At 42.9% G+C, this 22724-nt stretch overlaps 2 protein-coding genes across 5 annotated transcripts; both read right to left on the bottom strand.

Annotated features, from left to right (window-relative positions):
• Positions 1 to 3617: 3617 nt before the first annotated feature.
• LOC136675911 (5-methylcytosine rRNA methyltransferase NSUN4-like) lies at positions 3618 to 7661 on the bottom strand. Its single transcript, XM_066652715.1, has 6 exons — positions 7522 to 7661; positions 6650 to 6996; positions 5722 to 5876; positions 5427 to 5587; positions 5207 to 5331; positions 3618 to 4625 (listed from the first exon to the last, which is right to left on the bottom strand). Exons 1-6 carry the CDS (start codon positions 7612 to 7614, stop codon positions 4352 to 4354), a joined length of 1155 nt encoding a protein of 384 aa, XP_066508812.1. The 5' UTR covers positions 7615 to 7661; the 3' UTR covers positions 3618 to 4351.
• A 2364-nt stretch (positions 7662 to 10025) lies between these two features.
• Positions 10026 to 22308, bottom strand: LOC136675883 (ATP-dependent DNA helicase PIF1-like). Of its 4 annotated transcripts, none has more exons than XM_066652678.1 (13): positions 22241 to 22308; positions 20846 to 21440; positions 20185 to 20314; positions 19982 to 20107; positions 18736 to 18889; positions 16702 to 16816; positions 15650 to 15756; positions 14461 to 14600; positions 13694 to 13800; positions 13529 to 13616; positions 13187 to 13332; positions 11067 to 11258; positions 10026 to 10239 (listed from the first exon to the last, which is right to left on the bottom strand). In XM_066652678.1, exons 2-13 carry the CDS (start codon positions 21425 to 21427, stop codon positions 10186 to 10188), a joined length of 1941 nt encoding a protein of 646 aa, XP_066508775.1. In that variant the 5' UTR covers positions 21428 to 21440; positions 22241 to 22308; the 3' UTR covers positions 10026 to 10185. The 4 variants fall into 4 exon arrangements, 3 of the variants coding, with proteins under 3 accessions (XP_066508775.1, XP_066508776.1, XP_066508777.1); XM_066652679.1 differs by lacking the exon at positions 22241 to 22308 and adding an exon at positions 22079 to 22175; XM_066652680.1 differs by lacking the exon at positions 22241 to 22308 and adding an exon at positions 21786 to 21804.
• Between the last annotated feature and the right edge of the window lie 416 nt (positions 22309 to 22724).

The raw sequence follows: 22724 nt of genomic DNA, 5'->3' as shown, positions 1-22724 counted from the left end.
GGGAGTCAGGAGGAATTGGGGGTTTGCTTGTGACAACAGGTGTTTGAACTTAGTAGCAAGAGGTCGCCCCCTTTAGTCCCAGCGCCCCTTTTCTGATTCAATTCCCCCGTTTCTTTTTTTTTTATCCCTCTGTTATCTCAAGCGCATTTAATCCTCTTAAGCGCTGAAGAGGAGCGCTCTTTTCTTCGGGAGAGTCTAACCCCGGGAACAGAGGCACTCCAGAGCTGTCACCAAGACGATGTTTCAGTCACACACAATTACGCGCCAACACAGCGCCACACACACCTTTTTGAGAAAGAGCAGAGCACTGTGGGTCTGAGCAAAAACACAGACATATGGCTCCAGTTGGCGGAGACCTGCTCATCCAAATTTTTTTCGGAAATTAAAGACGTTTTACTAACAGCTTCTGCTCTTCTGGGGACATCTCTGTTAGGATTTGATGGCATATCGACATGGGAAATTGTAGTATAGTCAGGTGCTGCTGCAGGTTGATAAGTTCTGGATCATGAACACCACCTGAAAGTCCTGGATGGAGCGCCATCACTATGTGGAAATCCCTAGGCATGGTTTCAAGTCACTGTGACCAATGCCAAACATTTACTAGGGGATATTTATACCCCTCCAGTCTGCGCTTGGCATTGAGCATGCTGACCTGCTTCAGTTAAAGTAACAATTGTGAGAAATAAGAATTAGCACCATCCTTATTTTTATTCATAAGCTTTAAATACTTAGTAGCTACATTTATGAACGACTTGGACACAGATTTACAAGCACTCTTAAGATATCAGGGTTGTGAAGGGCCCAGAGCCTACCCTGAGACACTGGGAACACAACCTAGACTCAGCTACGGTCATAGGATTATTAGATTGAAGACCTAGCTGATGTAGAAGACTGCTGAACTGAAACAAACCGACACAGCAGACTGATTTATCACTGTTTATTCCAAATGTACCTCTCCATGTCAGAGTACGCAATTCTCTGAATTTAATTTACAGCAGGACAACACAGGGTAATTTAGTAAAAATAAGAAAAGGTCCAAAGAGGACAAAGTGCTCGATTATATGAATAATTCATGCAAAAGCATGGTTGATGTTGTTCCACAGGTTCTGTTATTGATACAGAAGCAAGGTCAGTTAGCCTTTAATGGCTCTTCTAGGTAAACCCAGAGACAGTTGTAGCATTTGTATGGCTAAAACCATGCATGTGAAATATCTAGATACATCCACAGGGACATCTTCCCTGTGAACAGCTAAAAGTACACAAGCATTTGTAGATGTAAAAATGGGATGGACACAAGTCTAAGATCAGCTCACCCAATGCCAAACATCAGCAGGTGGGGTGTAAAGGTCCCAATTGCTTTAGAGCAGTGCAGCAGAAGTGGAACTCTTTTCTTCAGAGTGATGGGATTCAATTCAATATCTTTGGGATGATTTGTGGACCAGCATCTGGTGTAAGGTCTTCTCAGAAGAACATGAGCTTTTACTGCAACAGAGCGGCAAAGTCCTTATGAGTACTTGACGTTTCAGAAAACCAAAGATGAATAAGCACGTGTCCAAAAACATTTGGCCGCATGGTGTGACTCTGCAATGCACACATTTTAACCCACAAGCACAGAGTATAAAGAGAGAGAGAGAGAGAGAGAGAGAGAGGCAGGCGCTCCCCTGCTGAAGATAAAGCAACAGAACCAGGAGCCTTCGCCCAACAGGTCACTGAGCCTCCAGGTACAGCGGATCATTTCAATATTTCTGTCGTTACCAAGATTTCCATCAGATTTCCATCACTGGCCCAGCGCATCTGGAAACGATCATCGTCCGCGCCGTCCAAGTCAATAAGGAACAAGGCGCGCGGAGGAGAAGAACTCGTCCCTAATGGGCCCCGCGTTCCCTGAGTGTTATAACATGTAAATTTATGTAGGGCCCCGTAGCCGGGACATATTTACAATACGTTTAGGTAATCACAAGATGCAGGCATGGAGAACTAGGGCCGGCCCAGAGACGGCGGCAAAGCGGAAATAGTTTTTATGTGTCATTAATTCTCTTTGCATTCCCAAATAACCCTATATTACCACCGTAATACAGTAATCACTCACAATCGCACAGAAAATCATCTGCACTCATCTGTGGAATAAAAGAAAAAAGAGAACGAGGGCGGGGGGGAAAGAAAAACATCCCATTTCGGGATCCTCTTGCGTCCTTAATGTTCAGCCAGAAGCCGGCGACTAAACGACAGCGCGGCCAATCTCGGCCGAGACACCGTTCTCGAGCAGCTTAATGGCAGCAGGGCGTCCGCAGTGCAGCGCGGCCTCGTTCCCGGAGTGCAGACACCTTTTCATGCTACATTGCTCCGAATAGACAGGTTCGCGGACAGTCGGAGGGGAAATTGAAGCCGCTACGCTCCTGGAAAGCACAAAGTAAATAAATAAATAAACAAAGCAACAACAAACCTCTTAGCCCTCCTCTCACCCTTAGTGCACACTGTGGCCAGAACTTTCTTCTGAAAGGTAGGGGGTTAATCGGGAGTTTGCTGCAATAACGGGAAGGCTTTGCTCTCAATGTTGTAAACCTTAATGAGGTGTGGTACTGATGCTTCTTGTTCTGGCACTCCGACTCATCCCAGAGGAACTGGGTGACGCTCCATCACTCCAATGACCACAATTCCACTGCCCCACAGCCAACGCTGAGGGGTTTTATACCCGGTCTGGACCAGACTTGGCACTGAGCTTGGTGTCCACGAGCTCATGGGCAGCTGCTCCAGCGTGTAGTACTGAGAACATACCAACCTCATTTCCAGAAAACGGGGGCCATTTTGTAAAACGCTACGTGTTAATTCTCTTAAAGCTTTTTTACGTTTTAAATGTTTTCAGTTTGTAAATAAATTAATAAACAAAGTTTGAAATTGACATCTGCGATAAACGCAAATAATATCACAAGATATTTCTGACTCGAACATAGCCATATAGCCTTGTGAGCACTTTGGAAAACTCTTGTCACACAGCTACATCAAGAAGTGCAGTTTGAAACTCTGCAAAAGGAGAAAATGACATGTCCGTTCTCTGGGTCTGAGCTCAACTCCGATGATCCTAAAGACAGTAGAAATGCGTGCTTTTGTCAGAGAAGTTCATGTTGTCACATTGATGAAAGGGACCATCCAGCCTTATGGTAATGGCGGGGGTGCATCAGCGACTACAGCATGGGTGACCTGCATATGTGAGAATGTACTGCTGATATGGAGGTGAACACTGGGCACTGGGTCTTTCCGTATGTGCTACACCATGTCTTTGCTTGACTGACCTGCCGTCCACATCTGTCTCCCGTGGTCTTCATGAAGAGGAGAATCAGGCAACGATGACACTTCCTCAGTTCCCTCATGATTAAACAGTGTAATTAAAAGGAAAGGTGATGTAACACAGTGGGAAACATGGCTCGGTCCGAATGTTTATGAAATGTGCTGCAGGTGTTAAATTCAAAATGTGTTGTATTTACAAAATACAGTCGAACTGTTCCGTGGAAACATTGGAAGTATTTTCTTTGTGCTTTTGTCAGTTAAATAAAAGCGCACAATAATTAGCAAATCACAGACTCTTGTTTTTACTTGTGCATTTTACACAAGGTCTCTACTTTTCTAAACATTCGTTCATTCATTGTCTGTAGGTGCTTCTACCCGGAATCACTGGCCACAACTCAGGAACCCACTCACACAAACCTAAGGACACCTTTTGAGTCACCTACCAAAGTGTGTTTTTGGATTGTGGGAGAAAACCGGAGCAAACCCACACTGACACAGGGAGAACACACCAAACTCCGCACAGACTGTCACCCAGAGCTAGACTCAAACCCACAACCTCCAGGAGCTGTGTGACTGCGACACTACCTGCTGCGCCACCGCGCCGCCCTGAAATGAACTGAACTGTATTAATACTAATGTTTGAGTAGCCTTGGTTAACTGGCACGTCGATGTTTTTCTAACATGCTTAAAAATGTTTATTCATTCATTTACCTTCACAGATGGGAGTATGACTGACTGGGTGAGAGTGTGAAACCGTCCACACGTGCGAGTGATTTTGTGAGCGTGTGCTGCCACGTCCAGGGTGAGTTTCTGCCTCATGCTATGGTCCAGGATGAAGCACTTACAGATGGTGAATAAATGCATATAACACCTACAATGAGCTCTGTCCAAGGATTACTGCCTGTTAGGAAGAGATGAGTCTCACTCGACTTTTTGTCAGCTGTCGCCACCTACCGGCCACAAACACAACCAGGAGCCTACATTTATGACCAGTGACAAAAAGGGGGCAGCATTGAGCCGTGTCCTTTATTTCTATTCACCACTGAGAGCCTCAGGTTGGACTTCTCTAGTTCATTCTTGTTAATTTACACATATAGATGGGTCCAAAGTTTTCGCACAAGTGCGGTAACACCAGCTCCCCCACCGGAGGCCGAGGAGCGAAGTGGAACGTGTCGGAGAAAAGCTGGACGAAGCCGCTGAGGTCCTGGACTTTAACCGTGATGTCCATCTGCTGAGCCTCGCTGACGGCCCGGTCCACAACACACTGATTCTGCAGCTGAGACAGAGAGCAGGTCGAGTACAGGACATCACCTCCTGGACGAGTGGCTTTTATCCCTGCTCTGTAGAGAGAGAGGGGGGGGGGGTGACAGACAGCAGAAAGAGAAAGAAACAAAGAAAGAAAGAAAGAAAGAAGGAGATAAATACACAGAAAGAAAGGAAGTGGAGAGAGAAAGGGAGAGTGCAACAGAGAGACGATACAGAGGTGGAAAAAGTTAGAATGGGGAATGCAAAAGACAGTGGGTAGACTCACTTGTTGTCATTTAATGCCCCCTACAGGCCAAAACCAGAATATGTCATGTGTCCAAATGTATGTAGAAACCCTGTATATCTAAAGCAGCAACAGCTGAACACAAGGTCACTGTGGCCCAATGCCAGCAGCAGGCCGGACGTGTACAAACCCCCTCAGCAGTGGAAATGTGTCCTCTGCAGCGATGAATCCCACATCTTTAGGACGAGTTAGGGAACAGACATTAGTGCTTTATGGGGTGAAATGCTCTCAAATTCCCACAGCAATTTTCCAGGATCTAGTGTAAACCACTTCCAGCAGCAAAATGGGAACACACTCCTGATTAATATCCTTCATTTCAGGAGAAACAACAGATGAGCTGGTGTGGACTGGTGGAGAATAAATGAAACTCACAGCAGGAGCTCCGTCTGCAGCGAGGGCAGCATCTGTCTCTCTTTAGTCCTGGACCTCTTAAATATGTTATTGTCCTCCTCCATTACTGAGTGTCTGTCTGTTGTACAGGGGACATCCACCAGAACCTGAGAGAGAGAGAGAGAGAGAGAGAGAGAGACAGAGAGGACTTATTGAACTGTAATATTTCATGTTACTGTGAGCTGTTGCTCTGAATCCTGACCTTATCAAACTCGTGTTTGTAGTTATCCGTCCACTGACGTCCATCTAAAGACGTGATGAGGACTCTGTCCTCGGTCAGCAGTTCTTTGGGGACGTAGCTTTGGAGCGTCCGGCGGAGTCGAGCTGTCCGAGACCCTGACAGGTCGTTCGCCCAGAGGAACCCTGGACACAGAGCAGAGCAGAAACGTTATAAACAGATAATAATGTGTCATAGTGACACCTAGTGGCCTGGGCAGAGATTGTATTTCAAACATCACAGACTCCACTGTGAATAATATGATGTAATCAGTACTTACTGACTGCTTGGGTCTGCAGGAGAGCGAGGGTTTTCCCTCCTGGTCCAGCACACAGATCCAGAACTGACTGACCCGGCTGAACATCGAGGGCCAGGACAGGAAGCACAGACGCTGCGTCCAGCAGGTAATAGGTCAGTAATCTCTCACTGTCTGGACTGAGAGAGTAAAAAAAAACACAGTATCCAACTATGAGCTATGACCAGACGTCTGGTTCCACTGTGAACAAAATTGACTTTGTGGGTTTCTCTTAAATTTTCATATTAATTTAATTATTATTTACATTATTCACATTTGGGAAAGTCACTTGAATTCCATTTAATTAAAGCAACACTATGTTATATTTTTACCTTAAAGTTACAGCTTCAAAATAATTGTGATGCTCCACTGAGCTGTAATAGGGACAACAGAGCCTCTGCTGTTGCTACTCCGGGCTCAGTACTGCAGAAATGCACTATGTAACTTTTTTCAGAGGGTAGGTAACAAACCCCCACCACCTTCATTTCAGGAGAGTGCTGCAGGAGACTGATGTCAGGAGAATGAGCCAAGGAGCAAATTTACCAAAAATTACCTTGTGTTCCTTTACTATCAATGTTGAAATGTTTGTACACAACCACTTTAATAAGTGAATTTGGCTACTTTAAAATGGCACCCACAATGTGTACAAAACTGTTTAGAAAACCAGGAAGTGAAATGGGAAGGTGTGGAGCTGCACATGAGCCAAAAGCAACCACTTTCTCTAAAGTGATGGAGCTCCATCTAATTCCTTTAGGACAAGCTGAAGAGCCACACCTAAGCTTCCAGCACCAGCACCTGATGTTGTTGTGGGCAAATGCCATAAAATCTTCACTGCAATGTTGACTCAGAAAACACAGCAAACTCCAGAGATGCTAGAGGATTTGAGGGTTTGGCCAGGTGGGCATAGTCTTACCGTGCGGGTTTAAATCGAGAGATATCTCCTCTGGGAAAAACGAAACACTGGATCCTGGAGCTGAGCGGAGCCGGGGTTTGATGGAGGAGCTCGGGTTCTGGTGGTGGACCCTCCAAAGGGGTTTGGTGGCTGTGTCTGGAGCTGATGAAGTCTCTGCAGCCTTGGGAATGAAAGGCTGATATGAGGTCAGCGTTGGAGGCAAAGTTGTTGATTAAAGCTCCATATTTTTTCTCACAGAGCAGTCCGATTCGAACAGAAGGCCACAGGTCGCCAAGCTGGGGGCCGTATACGGCGTCAAAGTGCTGCAGTGCCAGGGCAGTAGAGGGCAGTTTCGGTCTGGTGCCGGCCTGTTAATATCAATATTAATAACAATAAAATTAGAAGGTATAAAATTACAGGAGGGAGATTCTGTGCTATACTACTTATCAGCCTGGCCGCCCCCATGAGGGGAACATACTCTATAACTGATTAACATAAGCAGATACTTTCAGGGATTATTCACCTCATGCCAGTTATATTTTACAGAAAGCAATGTAAAACTAGTAAACAGCCACTTTCATAAAAAGGAAGAGAGAGAGGAGATAGAGGTGGAAACAGGGAGGAGAGAGAGAGAGATTCTTCTCAGTTGAAGTATAACTGATTAAAAAAAAAAAAATAAATAAATAAATAAGCGTTTCCTGCTTTTATAATGGTAAAAATTAAAAAGAGCTCATTAAAAATTGACTAGTGTCCTACTTCGTACACTAGCACCAGTACACTAGGGAGTATGTGGTAATTGGAACACGGCCCACGCGGGAGTTCCTATCTTGCGGTTAAGGCATTGTCCCTGTTGTTATTGTTCCGCTCTGTGAGGGAATAGAGAAGTTCTTTACCCATTTGGTCTTAACACGATTCCGCCGCTGGAGGAAAAACGTCGTGTTTTTCGTTTGATTGAAAACAAACCTCGGGCTGAGCTTCACAGACATGTTTCTGTCCTTGTGTCAGTGGTAAAACCCTCCGCATTCACCACAACCCCTCGCCTTATAGTTCCACATTGTGTATATACAGTATTGCTATTAGGGCTGTGTCTCAAATGGCTGCCTACCTACAAAGTGCACTACAAAGGAAAGTGAACTGTGTCTTCTACACCCCCAAAGTATAGTAAACGTTATATACACACTTATGGCTGGATACAGGTTTGTGTGCAAAGGATTTGTCATCCCAAACGGCCACCCCACCTCAGTGGGGCCCACAGGGGCTGGCAGTTCAAGAAAAGTTTTATAATAAAACATGATGGTTTTCAAAATAAATATTAAAATATTTATATATAAATAACTATCATGTAAATGTTCTTAGCAACAACTTAAATAGCCACTTGGTGGCAGCACCACTCAAGAATCAATCTGCGATTCATAAACATTCAAGATACATCAAAACCAACTTGCTTCTGAACATATTGTACATTTTATCAGCTCCACTGCTCCTATTGTTTCACTTCGTAATTCTGAAGTCACTGTAGTCCATCTGCATTCTTTGTTGCCCCACGTTGGCCCTGTTCTTCAATGATCCGGACTAAAACAGGACCACCACAGAGCAGATAATTGGAAGGTGGACCATTCTCAGTGCAGCAGGATCATGGACCCTGGTGTGTGGTGTGTTCTCCCCATGTCCTCCAGGTGCTCCTGTTTTCTCCCCATGTTTTGGTCAGTGGAGAAGTCTGTTCAATAGTGTCTACATGAGTGAATGTTTGAGTATGTGGAGCCCTGTGATAGACTGGCGAACAGTCCAGTGTGATTCCTGTCTTGCACTCAGAGATTATAGGTGGGCTCTGGTTTCTGTAATACCAGCCTTATCCAAAGGAGAATGTTTCATAACACCGTACCAAGACAAAGAACCTTCAGGGTTTCTCCAAAAATAAACATTAAAGAAGCATGAGAGCCAGACGTCTGAGGAACTCAAGGTTTCTAAAAGCTCCTCACAGATAGTTCTACTTATGAAAGGTTTATGAATACACGGCTGATGTCTGAGACATTGCATTAGAAGAGGTTTGTGAAGGTTTTTTTCCATAAATTAAAATGTATTAATGGCAGAGTGGAGCATACAGAACATTGTAAGGCAAGGAAACAAACTAACATAAAAACTCGCCTGGTGCAGTGCTGTTTTTCCTTTGAGCTCATTTACACAAAACACAGCAGAGAACAAAGAGCACTCACTGTAACAACCCTAAAGTACATCACTTAATGAAGAGCATCCTGTGTGTAGCTGTGCTGCATTTCTCATCTCAGCTCTGATAGTGTTTATTAATAAAGGCTTTTAATAATGAGTTTCTTTTCTGAACAGCAGCCTTCACAAACCGTCCCCTGCAATGGGTACCCTATGACTGTCAATTAGCAAATATTAATATCTGAAAGCTAAAATTATTTACTATATCGAAGATATCAGTGGTAAAACAGTGAAGCATGTGCCTTAATTTCTGTACATGCTGAAATTATGTAGAAGTGAATTAACTGTAGAAAGAAAGAAAAAAGCATGACAAATATCTCTTCTATGCCTGTCCATTAAATTGCAGTGAGAGGTGTTGCCAGAAGACAACAATCCAGAAGAGACACAAGTAGGATAGAAACATTGCACCATTGTTCACAGACTTCTTAAAGCAACACCAGGTAGAATATTTACCTTAAAATTCCAGCTTCTAAATCATTGTGATGCTCCACTGAGCTGTAATAGGGAAAATAGTGTCTCTGTCGTTGCTACTCTAGGCTCAGCACTGCAGAGGCCACACTATGTATCTTTTGGCAGCAGAGGTATTACTCTATACTGTGGTATTGTTTTAAATGTGATAATGGTATGATAAGTGAAATCACAATTGTAGTTCAAGTATTTAAAAAAATAAAAATAAAGTATTATTATTGTAGGGGGCGGCACGGTGGTGCAGCAGGTTAGTGTCGCAGTCACACAGCTCCACGGACCTGGAGGTTGTGGGTTCAATTCCTGCTCCCGGTGACTGTCTGTGAGGAGTTGATGTGTTCTCTCCGTGGGTTTCCTCCAGGTGCTCCGGTTTCCTCCCACAGTCCAAAAACACACGTTGGTAGGTGGATTGGCGACTCAAAAGTGTCCGTAGGTGTGAGCGTGTGTGTGTGTGTTGCCCTGTGAAGAACAGGTGCCCCTCCAGGGTGTATTCCCGCCATGCGCCCAATGAGTCCAGGTAGGCTCTGGACCCACCGCAACCCTGAACTGGATAAGCGCTTACAGATAATGAATGAATGTTACTGTAGGTTGAACTATGGGATTTTTATAACAGCACTATAATGGTACACCAGGATAGAAGTTCTGAAATCAGTCAACATGGACAGGCCTTAAAAAAAAGGTTAAACTTTATTAAATAATGTTTGTCTGAAAAAGTCATCTTAAAAAAAAATATTTAAAAAAATCATCCTAATAATAATCCATGCTCTCGCAGAGCTGTCGGGAGGTGAATAAGGACATGATAAATTAATTTAAAACAAAACAAAAAACACTTATGCACACGGTGCACAGTCATTTGAAGACATGATTCTTCACCAGACTTCATTCTCCTTGTTGCTTTTTCCAACAAAGTCACTGATGGAGGACTGGAAGAGATCAGAAAGGACAGTGAGAATGAGGAATAACTCCTGTTTTCCATAAATACATTTATGCAGCGCTGGTGCATTCTTCATTTCTGAAAAAGCCACACATCCATCAATGATTAAATTTTAACCTTTTAGGCGAAGACCTATTAGACATATTAGAAATGGAGAAGCAGAACATCCGGGAAAATCAATATTAAACGCCACTCGCACAGCTCAATGTAAAAGTGGAATTAAGTCAAAAGCATACAAGCTATTCATCTTTCTTTAAAGAGCTCGGCTCATGTGGGGTCAGGAATCACTTTCTGAACCTGAGGCAATCTTTCTGTCTGGGACACTGAAGGGCAATGGTCATCAGGATGACTTGAGGATTTAAGATGAATTCTGAACGGGAGATTGAGTACGACAAAAAGTATAGACAGGTCATCGTGACCTGTGAAAGCTGCTTTATACATAATATTCTCAGTCTGTGTTTTCTGAGAATATATTAAGGTAATTAAGGCTTTTGAAAAACATTGTCATTGTTTTAAATGAACTGTGATCAAGTGACTAGATCAACCTATGGCAGACAACTCAAATGATCTGTCAATGGAGAGAGATCATGTAACTAGATTATTAAATCACCTCCTTGTTTGTACTCATTGTCCATTTTATCAGCTCCACTGACTTTACAGGAGCACTATTCTCATTCCAACAGTGACACTGCTATATATTATATTACATAATTATATATAATAAAGTAACAGCAGGGTGGAGAGAGAACACGCACATCATAACTAAAGATGCTTTTCCATAGTGAGATCAGTTTTGCAGATGGAGATGGCACCGACCTGCATGAGCAGCCTCTCCTTCCTCAGTTTTTTATAAAACAGCAGCACGTCCGGGTCAGCCTGGACCACTCGAGGATCAAAGTCCATCACACGAAGCCCCTCCAGACTCCGGGCGCGAGACAGAGCCACGTACGCCTGACCTCTCTCGAACACTCGGGCCAGAGAGATCTCCACACAGTCCAGAGTCATCCCCTAAAAGCCAGCACGGAACAACAGAGTCAATCACTTCACTGCTACAGATGCTGGGAGTAGTGGAGAGAGGGGTTCGATTTCCAGGTCGGACAGGAACACCACACTGGACACAAGTGCTAATACAGATAAATAAACAACAATAAAGTTAGTGTGGCAGGTAGTGTCGCAGTCACACAGCTCCAGGGATCTGGAGGTTGTGGGTTCAAGTCCAGTTCAAGGTTTGGTGTGTTCTCCCATGGTTCCAAATAATAAATAAATAAATAATAAGTGTTCGTAGGTGTTAGTGTGAGTGAATAGGTGTGTGTGTTGCCCTGTGAATGACTGGCAACCCTTCCAGGTTGTGTTCCTGCCCCCTGTGATTCCGGGTAGGCTCTGGACCCACCATGAACTGGATAAGTGGTTACAGACAATGAATGAATGAAAAAAGAAAGTATAAACAAAAATAAAGCCTAATACAACCCATTAAAGCCACCTTCCAGTCACTGATTAAACCCCTTAAAACTCCTCTTTTCAGAGCTACACAAGCAGAATAAAAGGTTTAGTCTTGTTAGCGTGTTTGTTTGTGCTAGTAGTAGTAGGCATATCCTGAATGAATAAGCAGTAATGCCCTGTGACTGAGCATTTTTAATTTAAAACTGCAGCTTTCCAAACAGTTTCAGAAACACAGGTTCAGACAGACGTTTTCTTACATCACACAACTAAGGAACCAATCCCAACAACTTGCAGGATGGGACTTTTGAGTTGCAGGCTAGTTGTGAAGGGAAGGGTGAGAGGAGAGAATTCTCTATAGGATTTAAAACTGGACTTTGAGTAGATCTTGAGTCTGAAAATCTGATCAAAAACCTCTCCAGTCTCTCCTTATTCACAACGTGTTCAGTAGGAGTCTTAGGTGTTTTTTTTTTGATGCAACAGTCCACTGGTGTCACACCTGATAAAAAGGAAGTCAATAAAACAGTTGTGCCTTGTTGCTCTGCACTTATAACAGCAGACTGTATCAGTGTCCGTCTGTCCTCTCTGACCAAGGCCAGTGGCTCAAAAGCAGGTATCAGCATAATTTCCACCTTAACTAATAAGCCTGATTACAGTACACACGTAATGTAATGTACAGACAGCTCTAATGGATCCATTAGGAACACTGTTCCACTCTCTGACTGGAGACTGCAGGTTCAGACTAATGCCATTTCACAAAAACCTCATTTACTGCTGAAAAACATTTAAAAACACCAAAGTCATGTTCCCAAAACAGGTTTCCCACTGGGATGAGTTCCAGAATCACCATTGATATCATTACCCATAAAAACACACATTCAAGACGTCAGAAAGGTGAAGAATACAGAGTGAGAGAGACTGGAGGAGTGGCTTTAGCGGAAGTATGTCTGACTAACCCACAGAAGTTTCATCTCCAGTGAGTCACAGCCAACTTTGCTCTTTTGTTAAAGTACCACTGTCTTTTTTAAAAAGGTCATGACCTCAGTCTCTTAATCGTAGGGCTTTATGTTGGTTTACATCTTTATAACAAGTCTTAAGGTTGTAAAATTCCTTTAGTTGTCTGTGAACCTAACAATAGAGGCTGAGGGATACGATCACCAAAAGAAATCCAATTACTGATTTATTGGATGACTCGCTTTCACTGTTAAAAAAATTCCCCACCTTACATTAAATTTCTATGTTTTTCTTTTGAAACAGACCTGAACCATGGAGTAACATAGGCCAAAAACTGTTCATATATCCCCTATTCAGCCTACAACAGTTTATAACTTCAGTAATGAATGGGTGGAGCTAGGGTGTTTCACTCTGGACTGCTTATTGGACTTCATCACACAGATGAAGTCATAGGGAAAAAAAAGAGAACTATGGAATAAAGAGCTTCTGGAAAACAAAGGATGTGGGTGCTTTAAACCCTTCGGAGCTCCGCTGTAGAGACTGACCTGACTCTTGTGGATGGAAATGGCCCAGGCCAGTTTGAGTGGAAGCTGCTGTCGGCTGAGGTAGAGCCCTCCGCCAGCTTTGAACATCCACTTCTCTTGTTTAATCACCTCCACTGCTCCACACAGGAAACGCACACGAGGCAAACCTGCCAGAGAGAGAACATGGTTGGTTTAACCAGTTACAATGCATTTCTTTTTGTTAAATGCCTTAAAAATAGGAAAGAAACTAACATATTTACAAGTCCCTGTACTTCTACCTGGAGCTGAAATAGAAAAAATGAGCCATTTTACTTGATGTAAAATAAGCCACCAGCAGAGGCATTACATAACTCAGAGCCATACCTTTATTTCCAGGTAAGAAATCCACCACCACACCCCTCGCACCGTTCACAAGGCCTCTCTGAACGTCCAGGTTCTTGGTGAGCATGACCTAAACAAACAAACACTACTATTCATTTGTTTCTACATTAAGGTTTAGACTATAACGTCTAAAGTTTAAGCCCTTACCTGAGCTCCGACTTTAAGCTGTAAGACAGCCCCCACTGGACTCTGAGCATCTATGGTCTTCACCAGAATCGGGTCACTGTCCACTGCCTCAAACACTCGCAAAGGCCCTGGAATTAAAGCCAGAACACTTCACTTACCCACAGATGAACTATACACATGTCTGCAGCACACACATTTCAGAACAGGGGCGCTCTGAATTATACATTGTTGAATAGACAATACAGGATAGAGCTCATGTACATACACAGCCCCAGTCCATCAATGTGTGTTTGGACTTTGGCAGGACACCCAGGTCCTGGTGGAAAACCACACAGACAATGACCTGAAGTGGAGATCAAACACAGGACCCGCTTATCCAATTCAGGGTTATGGTGGGTCTGGAGCCTACCCAGAATCACTGGGTGCAAGGCAGGAACACACCATGTAGGGGTGCCAGTCCTTCACAGGGCAACACACACTCACACATACGGCCATTACAATTATATATGTTTAACAAAAATGGTTTAACATCAATTTGTACCCATAATAATTGCTTGTGCAATTCTAACGTTTAAGGATTGTTACACCAGCAGAAGGTGTTTCCAGGATTTTCCTGTGTCAGTGGGATACAAACATCTGAACCATTCCCCAGGGCAAACAGAGAGTGATTAAGTCATAGATGGTTAAACACAGTAAGGAGGAGGAGGTGGTGGTGGTGGTGGTGTTTTTGTGTTTGTGTGTGTGTGTATGTACGCACATACTCAGCTTGACACAGATATCCAGCCCACCTGGTAACTGCTGGAGTTTGTTCTCGTTAGTGAGCTCCACGTCGTCCTTGTGCGTGCACAGCCTCGTCGCCAGGATACCGTGTCTTTCTATGCGGTTATTGGCTGTTTTCAGCAGCTGGGAAGTGACTTCCTCCGTGGCTCTGGGGAATGGGTAAGTTAAGGGTCACTGAAGGTCACCAAGGGTCACCACAGGAGAAGCCAGAAATTGATTAAAAATTGTGGATTTCATACAAAAATGCCAGAAACACTACATAAAACAGGTTTAAAATGACCTCCATTTTTAACACCAGGAACCAATAGTGATTCTACTTCAGCCATTCTACTGACCTGGACGCATAAATATTCAACTAAATGCATTTTCCTCTCCCTCTCTCTCATTTATATATATATATATAAATATAATGCGCGTGTGTGTGGGGGTTGGGGTGGTGGGAACTCTATGAAGAATAAAGTGGTTGATACAGGGACTATGAAATTTTCATTCTTTATCTTGTGTATTAGATTTTATAAAAATATAATTAATAACTTTAAGCAGCAAAACGTAGCAAACAATATAAGTTTAAGATTCAGAGCTCCAGTGCTCAAACCACAGAAGCAAACTCTGGACCCAAACATGTCTTGGTTGAATGGGTAAATTTAACGCGAAGTAAGTGTGCGTGTGTGGGGTTGGGGTGGGGGCACCAGACCCCAGTCAGAGAAGGCCTGTTATCTGGCATGTCAGTGACTCAGGGAAGCTGACCAACCGCCAGGGGAAGTGACCTGCAGGGAAAACAGATTATTTCTGAGGGGCAGAAGGCAGGGTGTGATATTGAAGGGGATCTGGTTGGAAAAGGGTGAGTCAAAAACTGAGAAAAGTGGAGAGAGAGAAGTGCTAAGACAAGTTTATTCTGTCACTTCCGCATCCTGTTGCCTGGTAACCAAGAAACTCACAATGAATCTTGATCCACATTCAGCTGAGCTGTATGAGCTCTGATGTTAATTAATTATCAATTATGAGTGCATTGTTGGAGATTGCGGTGCCCTCAAAATAAAAAAATCTATGTACTTATTGACTGAATGAATAGGGAATCATTTCAGTCACACCGCTGCACCTGTTACCAGCTTTTCATGAGAACCGCGCGTGTTTAAAAGTACATGGTTGCAAGGGACTGCGAAAAAAGAGAAGGTAGAACAGAGTGAAAAGATTTACCTGCCTACTCTGATGGCCTGCAGCAGGGAGATGAAGGAGCGGTCAGTCTGTCTCCGGACTTCCATCAGCTCCATGTTCACCTGTATGCATTTCCTCCAGCTCCTTGCCTGCAAAGACAATTAATTTCACATTAGAGGGAAAACTCCAGAAGGTTACAATCACTTCTGACTGTAAAAGTGTCCAAAATAGTAAACAGGGTTAAAATCTGATCTAAATATCATGAAGATTTTTCAGCTTATCCTACAAACTACAGGCTGGGCCATTTATATGGATACACCTTAATAAAATGGGAATGGTTGGTGATATTAACTTCCTGTTTGTGGTACATTAGTATATGGGGGGGTGGACTTTTCAAGATGGGTGATGACCATGGCGGCCATTTCGGATCTAACAGGAAACTGTTCATCTAGGAATGCTCGGACCTGACACCCATAATGTGGTGGTGCACCATCTTGCTGGAAAACCTCAGGGAACGTCCCAGCTTCAGTGCATAAAGACGAAAACACATGATCATGTAGCAATTTCGCATATCCAGTGGCCTTGAGGTTTCCATTGATGAAGAATGGCCCCACTATCTTTGTACCCCATATACCACACCATACCATCAAGATGTGCAGCACCTGAAACTACGGATACTGGAAGCCTGTGCTAGCATTTCTCCTGCAGTGTTGCTATCAGTGTGGGAAGAGTGGGAGAAAAGGGTTGCATTGACAATCCAACACAATGGGCAGCACTTTGACCAAGCACACCATTGTTTTTCTTGTGAAATTCCCAATAAGTTTCATGTGTAGCATGACCCTCTTTTCATTGAAAAAACAGAAGTTGGATCCAAAATGGCCGACTTCAAAATGGCCACCATGGTCATCACCCATCTTGAAAAGATTCCCCCCTCCCATACACTAATGTGCCACAAACAGGAAGTTAATATCACCAACCATTTCCATTTTATTAAGGTGTATCCAAATAATTGGCCCACCCTGTAAAAACCCGTTTACCTGTGTGTTGGAGTGAACACCAGACTGACATATTGGGCCACTATTCATGCCTCATACCTGGAAACAGAAGCCGATTTTCTCGTTTCCTTTAGTGACTGGCGGAAGCTGGAGGAAATCTCCACACACAATCAGCTGGATCCCTCCAAATGGCTCATTGGATCTTCTGACAGACCTTCAGCCAGGAAAGACCACACAGACAGGTCAAACATTTGTTAATCGGATTCACATGGTGCTCATTCGGTCAGTGAGATTTCTGAGGTCATTAATTAGTATCAAATATTTGATTTGTTGGACTGGTTCATTGTGCTACGAGGCTGGAACATCTGCTCATCCCCAAAACATCCATTATCTATTCACCATCTGTCATTAAGGACAAACACCTGAGTGATGAACACAATCGGTTCATCAGCCGGAAGGACTTTCTATTTTGTGTCACAGAATAAAAAAGTTCATTTAAATATCATTTTTGTTACAGACTTTTTTTTTTTTTTTCACAAAAATTAAAATGTCCAGCCACTGTATATTAAGTAGGTTCTTAATAAATTTGGCAAATACAAAAAGCCATTAAAAGGACTCTTAACAGAAGTTGTTAAGTTGTGCAGCTGTTATTATGTCCAAAGTCAAGTGCTGGCCAAAAAGCCAGCAAAGTGAAACTGCTCCACCCAATACCTTTGGGATGAGTTTAAAGCAACATTGGGTAATATCTTAAAATTACAACTTCAAAATCATTGTGAAGATTCTCTAAACTGTAATAGGGAGAACAGCACAGGCTCAGGACTGCAGAAACTGCACTGTGTAACTGAGGAGGGTAGGAAAACACCCCCTGCCCCTCACCCATCCTTTGATTTCAGGAGAGTGCTGTGAAAAAAAAAAAAACATTCTGCAACTCTAGAGGACTCTGGGGAGCCCATGAGTGCAAAAAACAAAACTAAATCTTACCTGCTGTTGATTTAAGTGGGGTTTGGTATCCAGAGCTAATCATCCAACATCCTTACCTACCCTCACTCACTAAGCTTTGTGCAATCAATACCTTACAGCATTGCTCCCAGATATAGTGAGCCTCCACAATTACTCAGATCACAGTGTACCGTACTTTTAATAGGTCCCAGAATTCAGAAGGCCTCAGCTGGAGAGAGCTTTTTCTTATAAAGCACCAACTCTGGAAAGATTTTAAAGAGAAAACGTTCGGGACTCAGACACAACCAGAATCTTCACATCTAGGCCAAAACACATTTGTTTAAATTTAGCTTTTGGTAGTTAATGCCCCCCCTACCAAAGATAAAGGCAGCAGATCCAGGGGGTCCATAGTCACAGGGAATTATAGTAAAAACTGAGACCCTTGTGCCATCCGGACGCTTCACGCGATCACTTGGGTTTGTCGACGATGGAGCCTCTGCTCCAGTGTCAGTGTTTCAGGACGCTCCCGTGTCCGTGTATCCTTCTGGTTCTCTCCTTTTAATTAAAGCTGTCATAGTCAGATCTGCTGGAGTCATTAGCCACACTCTGGAAATGTTCACATTTCTGCTTTACATTCACCCAAACAGATTAAAACTAATTCCATCCCTTTACCTTTTTCCGAGTAAAGGACTGCCCACTTGTCTGGCTGGACACTGATGGATAACTATTGAGCTCCTGCTCCACGCTCCAACCACCACCAAGTGCCTTGGAGCTGCCCCTACACTGAAGCTTTCACGGATTCCTAACGATTATTTCCAGTAGATTGACCAGAGGAGGATAGGTCCCCCGTTGTGAGCCTTGGTTCCTCCCAAGGTTTCTTCCTCAGCTCTGAGGGAGTTTTTCCTTGTCACTGTTGCCTCTGGCTTACTCACCTGGGGTTCTTTACATGTTAAAACTTCATCTTTACTGGAATTCTGTGAAGCTGCTTTGTGGCAAAATCCATGATAAAAAGTGGTGTACAAATAAATTTGATTTGATGATTCAAGAGACCGTAAATCTGAAAAAGGTGCGTTATCGAATGTGTCTGGTCCAAAACGCCAGAACCAATTTTTTTGTCCCAGTCCAGCCCTGACGTGTAACAAATTCCCCATTAATGCACTTCATTTCAGAGGAAACAAAATCTCATCTACACACCGTGCTATTGCCTCGAGTTTGTCGAAGAACTGGGCGTCCACCATGGAGATCTCATCAATGATGAGGTGTTTGCAGCTAATCCAGTGCTGCCGGACTCCAGGACGCTGAGCCAGTTCCACACACTGCTCCAGAGGAGCAGAGCCTGAGCCAATACCTAACACAAAATGGAAACAGTAGATACACTTTAAGAGGCAGGCAAATGATTGTACCAAAAAGGAGGAGAGTATTCTTATAATAATAATATCATAAACTGTGCTCTCTTCTGAGCATACCTTGCATATACTTTTCACTTAAAAGCATTCAGGCAATTTCTTCAGGTTTTACCTAATGGTCTGGATGTGTCACAGATTTTGCATTAAACCCCTTTTTTAAAAAAAAGGCTGTCTCATATCAAGAACCCATTATATGGAACATATGGTTCATTCTGTGACTACAAAGCCGTGTGATTATTCATATATTCTGAGTTGAATGTAACAGATTAAATGTAAATATTATAAAAACACTGTCAAACTTTTTTTTTGCCAATTCATTTACAATTAAAATTACTGCTTCTTTAAATGCTCTTAATACAGTACGGTATTTTAGCCATGATTCCCAGCTAATCTGCTTGAAAACGTGAATAATGCATTACCCCCCATGTGCCCGAGATTGGTTTTGTGTGGACGCAGAAAGGAAGGGGGAGAGGGGAAGGGGAAAAAAAAAAAAATTTACATATACACATATGTATGTGGTGTTCTCCCCGTGTCCGCGTGGGTTTCCTCCGGGTGCTCCGGTTTCCTCCCACAGTCCAAAAAAAACACGTTGCAGGTGGATTGGCGACTCGAAAGTGTCCGTAGGTGTGAGTGTGTGAATGAATGTGTGTGTGTCTGTGTTGCCCTGTGAAGGACTGGCGTCCCCTCCAGGGTGTATTCCTGCCTTGCGCCCAGTGATTCCAGGTAGGCTCTGGACCCCCCGCGACCCTAAATTGGATAAGTGGTTACAGATAATGGATGGATGGACATATGTATGTGTGTGTGTGTATATATATATATATATATATAAAATTACTGTTTGCTATGTCCTTGAAGCTGTGCCCTCTATTAAAATACTACATTTATACATTATTCATTTTACAATGAGACACTGAATACAGAAATCAGCGTCACTCCCACAGCCATTTCCTTTAGAAGCGTGTAAACAGAACAGAAGGGACCACTATGTGAAAACAGTGTTTACACTGGACATACAGGTCAGAACCTTTTCTCACCTGCAAAACTATGCAGCGTGGTTCCCCCGATGTGACATGCAGCAACACCAGTGCTTGCTGTAGCGTAAGTGCTTTTAGGAGGCAAAGATCCCACAATCCTCTTCAAGAGAAAAGACTTCCCTGTACCTGAAAGAGACTTATATTCATCAGAAACGATTAAAAGAAATATAGACATATACACTCATGTGATTTTTTTAAAATACCTGCACTTCCAGTGAAGAAGACATTCTTTCCACTTAGAACCGCATCCAGAACCGCAGTCTGTTCTTTGCTGAGTTTGCGTGCCACTGGCAACGTCAGGATGGGCTTTTTGTTTGGGTGCAGAGCTTTTACCTACAACACACAGGAATATTATACCTTCATTAACTGTAAAATATAAGACCCGAAGCACATCAGAATTCCAAACTGAAATATTCAACCAGACACTGTTGTGGGGAGCTTTTCTTGTGAGTGTCTGAATAAATTTATGCATTATGGTAATGCTCTGCAATGCTCTGGAGCCCTCAGCCTTATCAGGTTGACAGAATGTACATGTATCAATTATATGGCCAATGTTTCTGGACACCTGGATCACACAGTAGTCAGCCAAATAAACATTTGTGAGGTTCTGATGTTGGATTAATAGTTCTGGAGAACAAACACCAGGTATTACATCCATGTAGCTGCACTTAGGCATAGTAACACTAGGCTCTTTGCAGCTGTTCCATAGCATCCTACTTGATGCTTTTCTACACTCTTAATGTCTGTATTTTAAACTTGCATGAATTTACTCATTATAAGAAAGTGCTAAAAACATTTCAGACACAGTGCATAGGAACAATTTGCAACATCCTCAAGGTAATATTTCATATTAATGAATCATACCGGGCTTGTATCGCAGTCCGATCTTGGCCTTTTGACCTGTAATGACCCTCCAGCATTTTTAATATTATTACTTATGTTGTTTTTATTACTGGCAGATTTCAGCTGCAGAGGTGCGTTGACTTTGCTGCGAAGTTCGTTGATTTTCTGCACATCCTTCTGCTGCAGGGGGCTGATGGTGTTAAAGGATCGAGGGAGAGCTGCTCGCAGTCTGACCCGGTCACTCACAGGCTTCTGGTCTCGTGAGGCTTCATGTTTAATTTTCAGGGTTCGCAAAAAATTGGACAGACGATCTGGAGGACAGTCAGAGATTAAAACCTGTGTCCCCTCAGGCTCTACTTTTATGGTGCACTTGCCATCTTTAGCAAAACGGGTAAAAAGCTGGAAGTCCCGCAGCATGAAACTCTCTGTGTGTCCTCCCTTGTAGTCCTGAACTCTCAGCATGAGCTCATTAAACTCATCGCGTCCCAGCAGAACTGCAGCAGAGCGAGAGACACGTCGCTTCATCACCTGGCCAGAGGTGGCACTCACGCGTTCCACTGCAACAGTGCACTGCAGCTCAGCCGCTTCACCTGAGCGAAGCATGGTGGAGGTAGTTCTAGGAATAACAAAAGAGAAAAGTGATTTAGTCAATCCTCCTTCCTTCATGAGATAATAGTTTAAAATTTAAAAATACCATGAACTCAAATAAGCATGACACGCAGTATAAGGTTAATTTGATTTTTTTCTGTCATATCTTCTGCAACAGCTTTCTGAGGTGGATGTCTGGTTTGATTCAATACCACAGTGTGCAGGTCTGGTTCAGCATGTCACCCAGTCAATGTCTTTGTTTTTGTCTTAACCATCTTATTCAGAAGCTTCAAACAATAGGGAACTCCCCTTTATTCCCGGTTCTAAAATGATATTATTTGGGAAAAAAAATAATATATATATATATACACACATTACGCTGCTACATTACGACCTTATTTCAGGTCTAATTGGTGTATTTTTTGTTTGTTTGCCTCAAAGCCGTAAGCCTTTTCTCGCTATGAATCGTGGGAGGTATCAGATCCGACTGAACTGAAAGGGATAGCTCATAAAACTACAACTAAAAAAAGTACCGAAACGCTTTCAGAATAAAACGAATATAATACACAAATAGTGCACGTATTTAAATAAACTCCCAACAAATGTCTAATCTAAACACAGGAAATACGAGAAACATCAGCAAACTTAAAATACAACATGACAAACCAGTAAACACGACTAAACGTAGAACTATTTTAAATCTCTGATTGATTTGTAACAATAACAACAGTCTAACACTCCACAGATCACTGGCTCTGTATATAAAGCCGTAAGAATAATCACTAAAGCATTAAATATTTGCAGAATTTATCCAAATCTCAGACTTACTGTTAAAGCCGCTTGAGTATCTCAGCAGCTGCACGCCGCAGTTTTCAAACACTGCACCGGTAGCCAATAACAATCAGGCATTCCGGCAACCAATCAGAGCGGGCCTTTTAAAGACTTAACCAATCAGATAGCGACTTTCGAAAAAAACCGCACTGCTGACGTCAACACCACAAAAACAAAAGAGTTCGTTGGACTAGTGTACGTTACATTCTTCTTTCTTTCTTTCTTTCCTTCTTTTTTTTCTTTCTTTTCTTGTCTTTTTTGCCCTCTCTTCCATCCACTTGTTCGTTCCTTATCGTTGTGCTGAGTGGAGGAAGACAGTGCGTTGATATTAGTATATATTTTTTATTTATGTCCACTGCACCAGTATGAGGGGCTGGGGTGGGTCCAGGACAAGATTTAAGATATTTTATTTATTTATTTATTTAACCAGTTAACTTAAGGCCATAGTCAAGCCTGTCCTATAGTAAACGTTCTTAAATTT

The sequence above is a fragment of the Hoplias malabaricus genome, chromosome X1 (assembly GCF_029633855.1).
Source record: "Hoplias malabaricus isolate fHopMal1 chromosome X1, fHopMal1.hap1, whole genome shotgun sequence".
Lineage (NCBI taxonomy): Eukaryota > Metazoa > Chordata > Actinopteri > Characiformes > Erythrinidae > Hoplias > Hoplias malabaricus.
Note: the sequence above shows the minus strand (reverse complement) of the source record. Positions and strands in the feature narration are given on the sequence as shown.